This window comes from Alosa sapidissima, chromosome 3 (assembly GCF_018492685.1).
Source record: "Alosa sapidissima isolate fAloSap1 chromosome 3, fAloSap1.pri, whole genome shotgun sequence".
NCBI classification, from domain to species: domain Eukaryota; kingdom Metazoa; phylum Chordata; class Actinopteri; order Clupeiformes; family Clupeidae; genus Alosa; species Alosa sapidissima.
Genome location: NC_055959.1, coordinates 13,306,933 through 13,324,248, shown reverse-complemented (window position 1 = coordinate 13,324,248; position 17,316 = coordinate 13,306,933). Strand labels below are relative to the sequence as shown.

Here is a 17,316-nt window from a genome sequence, read left to right as displayed (position 1 = left end):
CGGTGTGATATTGACCTAAAGTGTGTTGAAACATGATACCGAGTGTGAACGTATGTCTCATAGCTCACCTCGGCTTGTCCCCCGCACTCAGAAATCTGGCGCTAGTTAGCCAATGCTACCAACACAGTGTTTCGTTGTGGTGCCTCGGGGATCGGCCTAGCCATGCAAATAAATCACTGTTTTACATCATTTACAAGGCTCAAACAAAGATTGTTAAGGCTCCTCCTTAACAATCTTTGGCTCAAAGTCTTGAATCTTGAATTTAGTCACGATAAGTCGAGCGACGAGTACGAACGAACAGGTATGATAAGGGATCAAATTTCAAAAATAATTCAGTGGAAATGCATGGATTCAGTTGCTTCCAGTAGCAGCAACTGGAATCCATGCATTTTTACGGAATTATTTTTGGAATCTGATCCCTTATCATACCTGTTTGTTCGTACCCGTCGCTCGATTTATCGTGACTAAATTCAAGATGGCGTCGAACGGTAAAATTCCTCGTCTTGTAAAAATCGTCTTGTAAATAAACTACCAGTGCTTTTTCAAAGTTCTCTATGTCTCGTTTTAAATGTCAAGGCCTTCGGAAGTCTACCAATGAAGTATGGAGCTACTTTGAGCCTCTTAAATGGTATTATGTTTCAACATACTTTAGGTCAAAACCACACCGGAATTATCCTTTAATCTTTGTAGTACACAGTTGATTTGACATTCATGAACAGTTGTCAACACATGAAGCGGTTTTAATTATTAATAGCCTATACAGGCTACAGAATTATACCTATACCACTCACGTTATTCAATACATGGCATTAAACCAGAAGTAAGTTGTAAGAAACTAGGGACATGCATCTCCTATGGGACAAAAGGACACACCCACCTTGGGACACAAACCTTTTATTTGTTGGGTTACAATAAAAGACCATACTTACATGTACTGCAACCGTAGAGTAAGTTCAACTCCAACACATCAGTTGGGCTGAAATCTTGGCGCTGACCAATAATGTTTTGAAATTCTTGTTTCTTTGTGTATATGGTATCCCCCCATCCATTGCTGAAGGAATCTTTGTCATAATGCATTAATGATTTGTAATCATAGGCAGTGCCCTGTGTTGTTGCCTCTGCATACTCCTTTATTTCGAAATTATTTTCTTTCCCTGCAGTATCATGAAAATAAAGATGAGGAAATTAATGTTATTCCAGCTCAGTAAAACATAGACACTCTTAAAATGAAAGCTCATAGGTAATACCTGAATAAATGTCCACAATTTGGGGTTGATAATATTTGAGCTCAGCAGGCAAATTTAATCTCAAATGATACACCTCACTAACATTTTAATTGGCTGAAATATAGGCGCCAAAGTTAAAGTGGTGGGATGGATAACCCTCAATGATGAAACAATGTGTTCAGCGTTGTTCACCTGGCGCTGGCTATAACCAGTGTGCCAACTATTTCCAACAGGAAGTAGTAGTGATGCAGGGTTTTTTATGACCCGTACCCACCTGACTCAATGGAGATCCATTCCAACCCGCTAAATATGTGTTAATCCGAACCCAACCCCACACACAAATCCCTCATTTTAAAGATAAATTAAATTGTGTTAGATTGCGTTCATATCATGGAATAGCCATGATGATGGTTCCTTATTTTACAAGAACAGAAGCTTATGTAACAAATACAAATAAGAGCCCTTTTAATTCATGAGACAATCCCATGCCATGTAGGCAGTCAATGAAAATCAAACCAGCTATTAGACTAACTGAAATAAACCATGATATCTCTAGGTATGGTGAAGGGTATGTGATGTGGAGATATTTTAATTCCCAAAAATCTATATATTAATGGTTTTGGAGTTGAGCGCACCCACTTTTCTTCAATTGACAAAGAAATTAGTGATGAAGAGTGAAGAAACTAATAAAATATATTTTTAACCGATGAAATCACAATCAAATGAATAATTTAGCCATGCTGTGCAGACTGAGTAAAACCTCAGAGGGTCAATATATCATCCATTAATATTACTACTGAAATCACATCAATTTATTATGTACCTTCTTCAATGTTATTCCATAAAATACTAATATGGTCGTCCCTGTCAGGTCTGGATTGCTCATGCCAGAAGCCCAGAGTGTGAAGCATTTCATGTTCTACGATAGCAATACTATCACAGCCATCGCCAATCGATAAAGGTTGTCCTGCCATGTAATAATTTCCAACATAGCCATAACATCTAAATATGGAAATAGACCAATGAGATCAGTATATCATCTTTATGTAAATATGCTGATATCTTTTTATATATTCAGAAGGACATCATTACCCATTGTCTTTTACAATTTTTACATAATGCATTTCTGTATCTCTGATTTTGAAGTCGATACAAGTCTTCAGACGGAACTGCTCCAGAGCCTTTGTTATCACCCCTCTGGCATTTAAATCTGTAAACGTGAGGTAGAAACTTGTGGTGGGGATATTATAATCCACAAACACATACAGTATAGCAAAGGGGTGGGCAAACTTTTTGGCTCAAGGGCCACATTGGTTTTTGAATATTGGCCGGTGCTGGTTTTATAGCATTTATATATCATTTAAATGATTACAATGACAAAATATTTTTGTTTTAAAATATTAATTGCTTTAAAAATACTGCTAATTTGATGCTGTTTAAGAAATGTATAAATGGTGCACTGTCACTTTAAGAACAATTCACATTTAGTTCTCAATTATCTTTTGTCAGCTCCACTCAAATATAGCCTGCTGTGCCTATGGCTGTGCCCCCTCACAGTTTATAAATGGTCAGTAGTGGGAACTACTGTTGCCTTCATGATTTCCTTTTAAAGGTTTCTTACGGGGAGGAGATATCAATTATCAACAATGACAAGCCAGCTGGAACCTGCCGCTTACTCTCCCTCTTGCGCGCGCCAATTAAATCCCAATTAAATGGAATAGCATAATGTTCAAGCTAGATCTGCTGCAAAGGAGACAAAGAGTATCATCTCTATGTAACATGATGTTTTGACATTGACATTGTAAACATTCTCTAAGAAGAGTGAAAAGCAGTTTGCCGTAAAGTTAACCAATGTCATCTCTATCGCAGAAAAAAAATAGCGAGCAGTCTAATAACCTAATTAATGCTAGTTGGGCCGGATTCAAGTGCTTGGCGGACCGGATCCGGCCCACGGGCCGTAGTTTACCCACCCCTGGCATAGCACATCCAGTTGACAGACATGTTCTGATGATGCGTACCAAGGGAGGAATCAAACTCAAGGGGTACTGGAATAGTCCATCGGTAACCCGGATCAATAACGCCGCTCTTATCATATTTCTACAGGCAAAATATGAAAATGCAAATGTTAATTTTCAGACTATTGAAGAGCTGTGTATGTATATAAAGAGATTACTTGCACTACAATCCATTCTCAAACTTACAGGTGGCAACTTTATATCACCTTCAAAGAGATCCAAACCTGTTAGAGGAACATATGGTTAGCTCAAGGATATTCCAATGAGAACATTAATGTATGGTGTTGTAATTGTACTCTTACCCTTGTTAATGTCAATCAAACCCGTATTGTTCTTCATAACGCTATAAATGCCTGAGAGCAAAAACAAATTTACAGTTTCAGAATATGCAAGACCATGGTGTAGAAGACAGACCAGAGATTGGCTAGGCCCAGGGTTCGGAACAAACTTTGGTAACACTTTACTTGACAGTATCGACATAAGAGTGACATGACACTGTTATGAACACATGACAATGTCATGGCACATGAAATGTAACCCTAATCCTAACCCCAACCCTAACCATAACTCTACACCTAACCCTAACTTGTTATGACAAAAAACGAATGTCACTTAATAACAGAAGCGTTATCTCATAAACGTTTATGACTTGTGTATGACACGTTCATGAAGAGTGATGTCACTCTTATGTCGACACTGTCAAGTAAAGTGTAACCCAAACTTTTAGGCTTAATGGCTGGCCAAGTGGCCAGGCATATTATTTACCGTCAGAAAAAACAAACAGTGCTTTTCATAACTAGAGGTGGCTGGTGCTCAACAGTCAAACTCTGAGTGTCCCAGGAGCAGATCTCCCTCTGGCTCTGCTATCATTTAACTTCTAATAATATATTTGTAGAGCTTTAATCAGGACTTGGCTCACTCTACACTCTCTCCTTTTCCACTGCCTTTTTTTAAGGGCCCCTCTGCCTCACCTCTGCCTCACCTCTGCCTCACCTCTCCAAACTCTCTTCATGATGAACTGTTTTTCCTTCCTTCCTTGCTTTTTTTTAAATGACATTTGATAGCCTTAAACCTAAATGTGGCATGTAGGGCAGCTTCTTAACTCACCTTCTCACTTTCTCTTTTGGCTTCACATTACCTTTCCAAAAGTTAGTTTGTTTCATTTGTTTCATAGCCTAATTTATATTTTTAGGATTTAACATTCTATCCCTTAAAGACTAAGGACAAAGGCATTTTTCTGTATACTTTCTGATGTAGCCTAAGTAGTGATAAAAAGAGATCTCCAATGTTACTTCTGTAAAAACCTTTGCAGGAACTGCAAATTGCATTCGGATATATTCAAATGAATGCATATAGATAGGCTAATGTCTCATTTGCATTTTCAAAACAATACAAAGCTGTAATACAAAAATATTTCTCCTAATGTCTGTAAACAAGCAGGTAAGTTTCATGGTGAAATCTAATAGTTATACATGTTGCCCTATTCACTGGCTATGTACTGTATCAGGTTTTGAGAGAATGAAACGGCATTTTGGAAAGGTTATCATGTATTATTTTACTTCCACTGTAAAAAACTAAAAGTCAGGGCTATCCCATTTATCAAACTATATTACATTACAATTACAATACAGTCTAGTTTTGATGGAAACACAACCTTATTGTGATAAGTCATTCTAATCGAGCAATCCATTTTTATAATTGAATCACGTAAGGTGAGCATTTGGGGCGAATGCACTATGTACCGGTAAATAAAAGTGACTTGACTTGACTATACTGTGAAAAAAGGAAAAGAGGGTTTATCACATATAGCCTGGGAATACCCAGAAGAACCTTTAGCAAATTTGTGATTTGCTCTGCCGGTCTACATTTAAAACCTTGTTTTTCTTTTAAAGACAGTGTTATTATGTTTAACTGACATATTTTGCCAATGAATTTATCCAACAGTATCATGTAAGATCACTGTGAAGCACTAAGGTACTGAACCATTAAGTCAAATTAATGACCTTGGTGTCATGTGTTCATTTGACTTAGTTATTTGACATATAACCCCCCCCTTCGATTTTAGCCAATCAAATGACAGTGTTTCTTTTACTGTCGTCCTGGCCAAAAGGACGACATGATCGCTAAAATATTGGTAGGGGACCATTTGTAATCTCAAAATATTGATGGTGACTAGTTACCAGTGTCCCCTTCTAAACCTATGTCGTGAGCAATTGTAGAAAGGTAAGTGTAGATTAGGCTATTTTGTTCAATGGGAAGCCTAGCGATTTAACATTATAGGTCTTGTGAAACTCACCTCCTACAAGCACTGGCTGTGAAAAAAATAAGATAACATTACACATCAGAATGTTACAGTAACGTTTGTATTTCAAGGATCGACTAGGCTAGCTGTTAACTGTTACAGTGTCTTACCAGTGTCAAAGTCCGCTCTATACTTGCCATCAAGCTGAACACAACTGCCATGAAATATAAGCCTATGGCACGCATTTTCCCTAGAAACATTCAGATGGTTTTGTTCATACACTTTATTCAATTAATCATTAAAGAGTGATAAGAGTGAAAGAGTAATCTTGTGTGATGATAACAGCCGTAAGCCTACACTCTCTTCAACAATTAATAATGACTATGGCCTACTAATGAGATTCCAATCTTCCCTGCTGCTGCCAATGCAGAAAAGCCTGGCAAGCTACAACATCAAGGCCTACTACTATCTACTTCATCTAGGGTTGCCACATTTTGATTTGTGAAAATCCGGGACATTGGACCCAAAAAGTATCATCCATGCATGTAACAGTGTTGGTGCATTTTGGCGTCATAAACGTTCTTGAAGAAAAGTGAAACAGTTTGCAGTAAAGCTACTCCTATGGCAAGCCCTTTTAACATTTAAAAGCTAAATTTGACTATCCGAAATTAACATTGTAGATATCAGCAACGTCTTTCTGACTAGTCGTAATTACATTTTGAATAAGTGTAATTGTCATTCAAGATATCTAACATAATTTTGACTAGTCGAAACGACAGATAGATATTGACTACAGCAAAACTATTTTACAGATATCTGCAATGACATCATTGAAAACGACATTCAACTCGTCACACATCTTAAATGACAATTGCAATTGTTTTAACTAGGCAGAATGAAAGTTAAAGATATCTTAAATGTCATTATGACTAGTGCAAATTATTGTGCATGACGTTACTCTATTTTAGATATCCATAGCAGCGGCACTGAGTGTCCATCATTTGGGGTTGAGGAAGTTGGCAACCCTATCTGTAATTACATTTTGACTAGGTAGAAGGAAAGTTACAGATATCTCCAATTTCAAATCAAAATTGATTTTCAAGATATCTATAACTTGATAATAGATATCACCAATTAAATTATGACTATCCCTAACTCCAGTTTGAGATCTACAATGCCATTTTGACTAGTCATAATTCCAGTTACAGCTACAACGTCAGCTACAACATGTAGATATCTTGAATTGAGGCGATTAAAGATATCCTGGAGTTATGACTATAGTCAGAATCAAATTATATCTCAAACTGGAATTACAGATAATAACAGATCCGTAATTCACATAGTGGATATCTGCAAACTGAACTGTAGGTATCTGTAATGATAGACCCCATACAAATGAACCCCACAAAAGTGACGTCAATTGTCCTAGGAAGAATGTCTTTATGGATATCTGAAATGACAATTATGGATAGGATTTACAGATATCCGACATGTTGTTTTTGACTAGGCAGTGAGTGTTTCCCATACATTGACTAATCTGTGGCGGGGCGCCACAAAATCAAAACCGGCCGCCTCACATTAATATTCTATGTTTAATTTAATTTAAATTAAATATAAGATCAAATCCTTGCATTGAGCTGTGCTTTTTACGCACGCAGCCTTTCCTTTCCCCGCCCCGTTCTCTCTCGTAGCCCGCTGCCCCTCCTCTGTATGTGCATTTAACAAAATATTCACGATTGTTGAAGGATTGTTGTTGCCACATAGAAGCATTGCATAGAAGATGTCTGGCTAAATTGCTATTAAATCCGCTTAGCATTGTGACCATGCTGCGCAAATTTATTCAAAACTGCTGCATTGAAGTTAACTCTGCTAAGGTCTTATCACAACATAGTAGGCTACATTGAGGAGACTAAACTAAGTTAAGTTATGCAATCAAGCAGTATCTCAAAGGTAACAATAGAATACTGTTTGGATGTCGAATTTAGCATGCTTAGTGCGCACCTGCCAGGCTACTCAGCTACGAGTAGACAAAGAATTACCCCTGTATATTCACTCCAAGTTGGCCTACCATAACTTACCAACTCTACACTGTAGACCATAAACTGGCTATTTATATGACCAATGTATTTGTTCAACTTTATGAAGCAGAATTACGCACTGCTACTTGGAACGTAACACATTTTTGTTGGCAGGAGAGAGAATGACGGCGATTAACAAATTGCACTTGTTGCTGGTTACCAATAAATAGGGCCTACTATATATTTTTTTTGCAAACAACAAAAACAGAAAGGATGGAGACAGCAAAGCTAGAGATGGGCAGGAACAAGGTCAATTGGTAGAAATGCTTGTCAAAACGTTAGGAGCTGGATGTGTGGATGAATGAAGCACAAGTATGCTTTGTTAAGCTTGCACACTGTTTAAAGTTAGGCTACACGGTAAACTACAAGTAGGCCTAAACCAAAGTTAAATTTAGCTTTTTTAGGGCTGGATAAAGTTGACCAAATGGATATAGGCTGTTATAGGCGTGAATAAAGTAGGCTACTTTGTTGCTCCAACCCTTCCAATGTTAATGGGGACGAATGTTGACATTTTCCGTATTTTGCGTGAGAAACCCGGGAAATCTCCCTTATTTTCATTGTTCAATGTTGCCAGAGCTATGGAACAAAAGAGAACGTTATATGACGACAGAAATCAACAATCAAACAAGCCACTTTGATTTTTTGCTGTTTTCATTAATACAAAAGATGGGTGACCCCTCCTCCTAGACAAAAAAAAGTTAGGTGACCCTCCTCTCAACAAAGAATAAAAAGACATGACCCTCCTCTATTTTCCTCCGGTGGCCCCGTTTATAAATAACGAACATACATTTTTACAATCCAGTTCCTAACATACATTTTTACAATCATGTGACCATATCTCAACATATCTGTGCACATACCATTTAACCATACTGAGACTTATCCGAGATCTACACTGAGACATTCTGAGAACTATATTGTTGTGAGAGGACTATACTAACTATACTTGTGAATCATATTTGTCAAACATTCATACATTTGAATCATACCTGTGCTGTAACATCTGTGAAACTCAGCTATGTTAGACCTCTGTTTTTAGACCTGAGCTGTGCTGTGTGAAAATTAAGATTCTAACTTAAGTTCTGTCTAAAACTGATCATCTGAAGGGCTGACTCTTTTATTCTTCAGTATATATCACCATCAATTATCATTAACTGAGGCCTCTAGCTGTTGCTACTGATAAATAGATATGTTTTAGGATAATATGATTGGCATCAAGTTCTGTAAGAAAGCAAATTCAGTAGACATCTGGGGCCGTATTCACAAAGAATTGTAAGGCTAAAAGTAGCTCCTAAGTGGCGAATTTAGGAGCAACTCCTAAAAATAATGGGCGTGTCACTCCTAACCAGGGCTCTACAGTGCGCCCATTTCACTCGCACATGCGAGTAAAAATGATGCCGAAAAATATTTAGGCGCACTGGTGCGAATGACTTCTAACCATGTCAATTTTTGTCTACAAAATACACCACAACATCGAGAAACATTACTGGTGCAGACCATAGAATCACGTCGCGAATGCAGCATAAAAACTACACCTCTTAGCAGTTTCGCGTTGTGACTCGCTGGTAGACGCTTCTATCAAATCCAAGAGTGCGCAGAAAAAGCGGAAAGTTAGACTAGCCAGCCAAGATGCAAAGATTGAAGAAATTAGTTCTTCTATCCACCGAATTCATTGGATATAGGAGGAACAGGATGAGATTCTGAGAATGCAGTGAGAGAAGGAAAGGTAACCTAACATGCCTTTAAGCCCAGTTGACGTATTGGCTGCAATATGCAAAATATAGCTGTAGCGAACCGGTGTTACATGGCAACTGGCACCCATGTTAACTGGCTGCGTTGGTGACGTTTCACGAGTGATGACGTTTCTTTGACAGATGTGGCCGCTTGCACGGCCGCTTAAATGTCAAAATTGTCTGTAGTACGCTACATGCACTGGACCATGAATATGCCACCAAAAACATAAATACAAATAGCCTAATAATAACTCGTGGGTATCGAACCTGCTTCCTAAATGAAACCACTTAAGCTACATGATAACCATTCATACGTACTTGCGCCACGAACCAGCTGAAGTCATAGTGAAATTTATTTGACTTAGTCTATACAATTTGAAGAAGTCAGCTGATGATTGTAGCAAGTTAACATGCATGGCTGATGGTGTTGTCTTGCTACAGCAGTTGCCCAAGCCAATAGGTCTTCAAAGTATCATGGTTAAGTTTTCAAACATTTCACTGACTGCTGGTCAGGCTCTCTGTGGCCACCTAGTATCTGTAGCCTAAATTGAGGAAGCGTTGCTGGTCTAAAAATAAATAAATAATAATTAAAAAAAAAAACGTGTAATGGGGAGGATTGAACCCATGTCGACTGCGTGAAAAAGCAATAGGCTATATAAGCATTAACCTGTTGCGCCACAGGAGAAGCATGAACGTGTGAATTGGGAAATAAAATATCAAACCCATGTTTACATGTCAGCAACATTAAAGGTGCCATGTGTAATGTCTGCCAAAAAATCAATTCATACTCCACATTCCATAAAAGATGGGGCAGTATAACTGCAGAAAGTGAGTTTGTCTACCCTAGAGTAACAACCGAGACATGTGTATTGCAGTTTGGCTGGCGGTTATGTTACCCGCATACTGCCTCCCATGGCCGAAACTGGTATTATGACACTTGTCGGGCTGTGGCTAGTAATTTAGCATGCTAATTCAGGTTGATATCTCTTCAGCACTATACCTTGTCATTTTTTTTAATGACATCATTACCCTTGCATGGCTAGCCTAATGTTAGCCTAGCATCTACATGTGGCAACCCTATAGCTTCCCTCTTTTCAACTTTGATAACAATAACGTTATTGGGTAGCACCTATTTAGCCATATAAATGAATGCACATTTAGATGCTAACTTTAGCCTTAAAACTTCGTGTTGACTATTTCACTAATAACGTTAGCTGTCTAAGTCTCATTAATTTCCCTATTTCCTCTTACCTATTAATTGAACCAGAAATCAGATGGAATGTAGACAGGGTAGGCAAACGTTAAACAAATAACTTCAGCTAGAGCTACTGTTAGAACTTACATAAAACGCTTATTATCTAACGTTATCATAGTGCTACAGTTTTCAACAAAGATTCTAGAACAGAGCTAGAATCTTTGGTTTTCAAGTAGCCTAGCCTAGAGCCTCTATAGGTACCTCCAGAGCCATAGAGAGATCTCTATGGCTCTGGGTACCTCTAGCCTAACGTCTCACTCAAACATTCTAGAGCGCAGACCCCTTCATTGTTTGTAAACATCGAACGTTGGGGTTGGGTGCTCACGCAGCATGGGGTCAGAAAAATGGCGCGGCTAATAGACCGGCAAATTGTGTCAAGCTATGCACTGTCTTTGTCACCACAGGACCGGGAACAGTACCATAACAAAATTGTTTTAGCTAATGGTGATTGTCTGCCTGACCCTGAGCTCCTAACAGAATGGGTAGACAACGTTAGCAAGTGGCCAGATATTCACTGGCCTGCTATATACAGCTACCTGGTGGACAAGCCGAGTGTTTACACTCGCAAAAAACTGAGCCTACAAATCGCTAGAGGGGTATAATTATGTAGTCTGTGGGCATGTCCAGACTGTGTTGTACAGCGATATAGGTGATGATGACTTTTGTGCGTTAAAATGGGAGGTTTTACCGAGCCAGCGCCAAGGGAAAAACACCACTATGTACCAAGCCTGGGTTGTGATCAACAAGCGTAAGGCTACATCCACACTGCAAATTGCACCTGCATGGCAGGGTATTATTTTGTATTTATCATTGGAGACGGGTGCACTGTAGACCGATTTCCTTTATTTGATGGGTTTATTGCTCTACAAAACCCTGTTGCACTATTACAATCCACATACTCCTACTATTAAACTTAATTGCACTTGCTCTCAGTTCAACATAGCATCTAGTCCAGTCGCTGCTAGCTTACCTCTTCTCTGCGTCAATAACAAGTGTAGCCTCTACACAGTCTGCATTTTATTTCAGACAGAGCCAGTTAATCCATCATTCGTTAGTTATCGTCGTTAATCCATTATTCTTTTTTCTGTGAGAAAGGTGTCCTTCCGCTGTCACGACTACTAATTTAATAATTACGCTGCCTCTGTCACCTTACCTCTAAGGTAGCTACTGCTAAACTAAACTTGTGTCTGTTATTTGATCAGTTATCGCGGAGATGCGTGGAAATCGCGTCAGTGCGTGATGAGGTCAAAGAAAATAAATACGTGTCATTAAGACACACAACACTGTTAGAACAGGCATACATAACACGTACATAGCACTTTTATTTTTATTTCATAGTAGGCATGTTAGTAGTAGTATTTAGTCTGACCAAATTTGCTGAGAGCAAGTGTTAATTTCAAGACCCACTAATAACATTCTTTACAATTCCATTTCATTACCTTTAGTAGCTTAAATAAAACGGTAATTGTTACTCTTCCATTATATGATTTTCTTTAATGGAACATATCCAGAAACAATATTACATATTTTGACAATATACAAAAGTAATATAGCATTAATTATTAAACATTTCAAAACACTTATTTGGAAACTTTGCCTTTGGGAACCACACTTTTACAGAGGTTTGTTAATGCAGCGCACACAATCACTACATCATCTAGCATATCAATCTGAGATACAGGAATAACTGTTTGCAAAATTTAAAAAAATTTCCATAGACCAATGACACGTTCAACATGAATCCTAACCCGAGATAGTTGCCTGGATGTGTCTACTTCTTGTGCAGACAGTTGCCTTTTCCCTTTGGTAAAATGAGGGATACGAAGAGTGGCACCAATTGCTGCAAGCTCATTCCGTATTAAAAATCCCCTATCTGCTAAAACCTCATCCATAGGCTCCAACAGTTCCAGGAAACCTGACTCTTTGGTAATCTGTTTATCTGAAACCCGTCCACCCCACCCTGGAGACAAAAATGAAATTGCCCCAGCAGGTGTGATGGCAATTAAATATTTCACGGTATTGTTGTGCTTATAATTAGACCAGGGGCCTGTACTATGAAGCGGGGTTACTGGCTTAGCCTATCTGGGTAACTTCAAGAGTAACTTGATCACGTGTGGCGTAACTTCCCGATTAACCCGTACTACGAAAGGTGGATAGGTTTTAACCGAGGTATGCTGCCATGGCAATTTACGCTGCATCTCAAACCTGCTCCGACCAGGTTATGTTCTTGGTTAACCCGAGGTTTCCGTTAACCACACCCTTTATTATTAAGTACCACCCCCCCACTAACAATTTCTCCCGAGACATGTCGGCGTACCTGGATGATCCATACGACAGTGGAGCGCAAATCGTGAGGGACTCTCTTCGCAGGGCGAGGGGTTTTAGAGACCGCCAGAAAATATATATAGCCTACCCGGACGACATTCTCTATGAAGATATATATTGTCAGCCGAGGGAATTCGTTATCTTTGTCAGATGATCTAGGAAGACGTCTCATAGCAATGCCCGTACGTGGACATTCATGTATTCCATCGGTGATGCAAGAATACTGTAATAAATCGGACATAGACCTACAGTATGCTGAACATCTGAGCAAGAATAGCCTAAAATAAATCGGACATAGCCTACAGTTAAAATCATAATTTTAACAAACTTGTTGAATTGAATGTCATATTACTGTACCCTGCACATAAAGGCTACACATTTCCACAGCACCAGAATCCGACCGAATGCCTCCCTTAACCCCCTCCATAATCGGCCTTCCACTATTATTTGCGATGGCCAACTCTTCTGCTACTGTAAAACACTCTGGTGCCTTTCCTCCTACAGTAGTGTTCAAAGACACCTTTTTCTATGTTAGCTGTAAAACAGAGGCCAAGTGAAGGCTATAAGCTAGGCCTACATGTTTTCATAATTAAGAAATATGAATGCAAGCTATAACTATATAAACCTACTATTCTGAATAATGTTTTTGTGTTTCATTTTCACCTGCTGCCATGTGCGTTTGGCAATGGTGTTGCATCTGAAATGTTCACAGGATTAGGCATACACTAAATCAGTCAATGGGGGCTACTTAAACATTCAATTATCCTTATTACTGTAATCTATATGCCCACTTCTGAATTGGGTTGCATCTGTAGGCCTTTCTATGAACTCAAAATAGGCTATTTAATTATTTCAACTCATTTCAGACATTCCGCAAGCTACTAATCCTCCGTAACACATATTTGAAGAACATGTGGAAATAAAACTTTACTTTTAGGCATTTAGGCTACCCAATCTGCAATACGTTGCCAACAGCCTTGCTTTGTTCACTGCCGACGTATTTGATTTTTGTCGTAGAGTGGGTTTTAATTCCTCATAACTTGTCATAATAATTGTGCATTCCTCATCCGTAAAATAAGGTGATCGCGTCATCATTGAAAGTGGTGACTTGCGCTGCAACCCGCCCCTTTTATGTGAACGCGCACAAACTCCAATTAGGTTAACCCTGGCTTAACAAATCAACTTCATAATCAGCGTCGTAGTACCAATTAACACCACTTAAGATAACCAGGTTTTGTCAACCCTGGTTTAACAAAGTAACACTGGGTTACATCTGGGTAGGTTAAGCTCCGTTCGTAGTACAGGCCCTAGGTCTGGCTATAAAGATTTCTGTGCAGTCTATTATGCAGCGGGATTTTTTGAAGTGTCGTTTGAACGTTTTGGGCATATTTTTAAGTATAGCTCCCTTATTTGGGCATTTAATTAATGGCTTGAGGACCACAGACATAACAGCTCCCACACACAGCTGCGTGCATCGCGTTGCTGGAGACTCACGGCTCCCACACACAGCTGCGTTCCGTCAACGCATTCCAGTGGGTGTTCCCGACGATAGCTATGCAAATGACTTGAAGTAAAACCGTAATGTGATTGGTTGGTGCCGTCCGTAGATTGGCTTGATTGGCCGATGCCGTCTGTCGGTGCAGCAACAGCTGAACTCCTCAACGCGAGCAGCGGGTGAAACCATGAAACGCGATGCGACGGACCCACAATTCATTTCGGCAACGGATCACGTGAGCCGTGGAAGAAGCAGGTTGCATTTCAGGGTGTTCATCTCTCTTCCTTTTCCTGTGATACCTAAAGGGAAACAAAAGGAATTAATGCCTTGAGAAACAATTTAATTATTAGTTAATAATAATTTTTCTATAGATAGATTCTTTTTTATTCATACCTTTCCATTTTTGTCTCAGGTGTCTGAGATTGTGTTTTGTACACAAACAAGGAGGGCACAAAGTTAGGACTACTGGAGTCAAGTGACTCCTCTTCTACAAAAAAAAATGCAGCATTGATTACAGTACAAGGCGATCTACTGTTGTCATAGTTAAAGCACCTAGTCTGCTAAGTCTGCTACCTGGTAGCCTACGTGACTACGTCTCTGTAGCATGCCACAAGTCACAATTTGCCAGATATCAAATTTCAAACTATTAAATCAGTTTACAGAAAACATTTGTTTACTTACCATGGTTTAACCTACAGTACCATTGTTGATACAATGTACAACTACTAATGGCTGGCTACGTCGTTAACGTTACATTTTCATAAAAGTAGGGTCAATGTTAAAATTCCTCAGTTTGCGGTAAAAGTACATGCGCTGATGGGCTTTGGCACAAACAGCATCAGTGTATGAATTAAAACATAGCTTACTGTCAATAATTATGCCAAGGTACTTATACTCTTGTACTACCTCAACTGGTTGACCATCAATGATAGTGGGGGGAAGAGGGGGGCATTGCTTCCTGAAGTCAATAATTAGTTCCTTGGTCTTTGCTACATTTATGTTTAAAAAGGAGCGCTTACACCAATCATTAAAATCATTCACTATGGGTCCATGGTCCGTCTCGGTGTTATTGAGAAGAGACACAATGACGGAGTCATCTGCAAACTTAAAAACCTGTCTTCCATCATATTGTGAACGGCATTCATTTGTGTATAAAACAAAGAGCACATAGTGGCAGCAATAAGATTGTCTTTATTGTGACTTCATGTGGTCTCCCATCCAGTTATTGACCAAGGGCATGCTGCTTAGCTTTTGACAAAGACTGAACACAGGTAACACAGCGAGCCACAAACTTTAAAAACTACATCTCCAATACGAAGCATTTGACAGATTTGTTTCACCCTAAACAGCTCTGAGGTGTCGGAATTGTTTCAAAGCTTCGGAACAATTCGGCACAATTGCTTCGAACGTTTCAGTGTTTCATAAAGCCTCGCTTTGCCCATCCCTAGACAATACGCAATTCAACTCGATGGAATGACTTTTCTGACCCCAACATGCGCAGTGCGAACCGTAAATTCTTCTGTGACGTGAAACGTGAAGGGGTCAATACTCGCAAGATGGATTAGGGACCGTTCGGTATTTATGGAATGGACCACCGGAGGAAAATAGGGGAGGGTCATGTCTTTTTATTCTTTGTTGAGGGGAGGGTCACCCAACTTTGTTTAGTCTAGGAGGGAGGGTCACCCAACTTTTGTATTCATGAAAACAGCAAAATTTGGGCCGTTGCCCAGAGCCTTGCGTCTGATAGCCCTCGCACCTGGCCAAAGATGACACAGCCTAATAGTCGTGATCCCCATAGGCCCAATAGTAAACCCAGAAATGTTGAGTACCCTAAAGTTTTATTGCAGAAATGTCATCGATAGGCCTAGTGGGTGGAATTCAACTTGGTTGCCTAAAGTTGCACTTTGGGCAATTTGCATAATTAGCATAAATAGGCAATTAAGGCGAGGCAGTACAGGTGAATAGGGTAAAACATTTAAATAATAGATATCACCATGAAACTTTCTGAGTTGATTACTTATGTTAAGATGAGAAAAAAATGTATTGCATGTTTTTTATAATTTAATGTTTACATATGCAAATGAGGCCCTATCTCATTAAAAATGCTCTAATTTGCATACACACAAAAGCAGATAGTGTGATAAAGCCAGGCTCAAAATTGTTTTTCCAAGGTAAACACGTGTACTTGGTTGGGTGAGTTGGTGAAAACCTTTAAGAAACTTGGTAAGGAGGCAGTGTTGACCTATGGACAGACAGATTAAGAAATTAAGTGTGCCATGCAAAACTAGAAAAGCACTCCGAGAGTGCAGACCTCCGCGAATGGGGGTGCGCAGGACTGAAGTGCAATTGATTAGACAGGTAATTGGCAGAGAGTCTACAGATGTGAAATCGATGCTTGTGTCAAAATCCTGATTAGCATATGATTATCTTATGCCTTCCCCCAGGTTTGCTGGACCAGGAAGTATGAGGAATCCCGCAGGGAGCGCTACACGTGGCTCTGACATCATCCAAAACAAACAAACTTGTGTCAGCGCAGGAAGGTGAATCCCGTGTGTTTTACTGAACATCACCTGAAAAGGTGCTGTTGCAAATAGGATTTTTATAGCTAGATTATAACACAATCACACAGTTTCACCAAGCATAAGCTCCCCCGCATTCATTTTAATGCCTTTTATTCACCTTTGTTGTACACAAGTTCCAAGCTATTGAAAAGTTTTTTAGTAAAAAAAAAAAATTGTAGTTTGCTCCCTTTCTTTCAATAAAGTATTGGATTTATCACAAATGCCAGCTTGTGTGAGATGAGTTTTTTTCCCCCACCCTATGTCCTTTATGCTTTCAACTATTATGAAAAGTGTTTACATTTAAAGAAAGAGTTTATAAATTTAGGTTTGAAGAAGTTAAATGTAAGACTTTTGAAGACCATTGTGATTGAAATTCTAAGCATACG

The 17,316-nt window shown here is 39.2% G+C and overlaps 1 protein-coding gene across 10 annotated transcripts in view; it reads right to left on the bottom strand.

The window, feature by feature from the left end:
• Positions 1–11,744, bottom strand: part of LOC121705032 (meprin A subunit beta-like) — a 32,203-nt gene extending 20,459 nt beyond the window's left edge. For 2 of the 10 annotated variants that reach the window (XM_042085731.1, XM_042085735.1), the window contains exons 1-9: positions 10,546–10,741; positions 5,654–5,733; positions 5,538–5,553; positions 3,544–3,594; positions 3,428–3,465; positions 3,197–3,323; positions 2,319–2,436; positions 2,050–2,228; positions 930–1,154 (exon numbers count right to left, since the gene is read on the bottom strand). In XM_042085731.1, the coding sequence (XP_041941665.1) occupies positions 930–1,154; positions 2,050–2,228; positions 2,319–2,436; positions 3,197–3,323; positions 3,428–3,465; positions 3,544–3,594; positions 5,538–5,553; positions 5,654–5,728 (829 nt within the window). In that variant the 5' untranslated portion in view covers positions 5,729–5,733; positions 10,546–10,741. Of the gene's footprint in view, positions 1–929; positions 1,155–2,049; positions 2,229–2,318; positions 2,437–3,196; positions 3,324–3,427; positions 3,466–3,543; positions 3,595–5,537; positions 5,554–5,653; positions 5,734–10,545; positions 10,743–11,519 lie in introns of those variants that run through there. The other 8 variants (XM_042085733.1, XM_042085726.1, XM_042085727.1 and 5 more) reach the window with 8 other exon arrangements.
• Between the last annotated feature and the right edge of the window lie 5,572 nt (positions 11,745–17,316).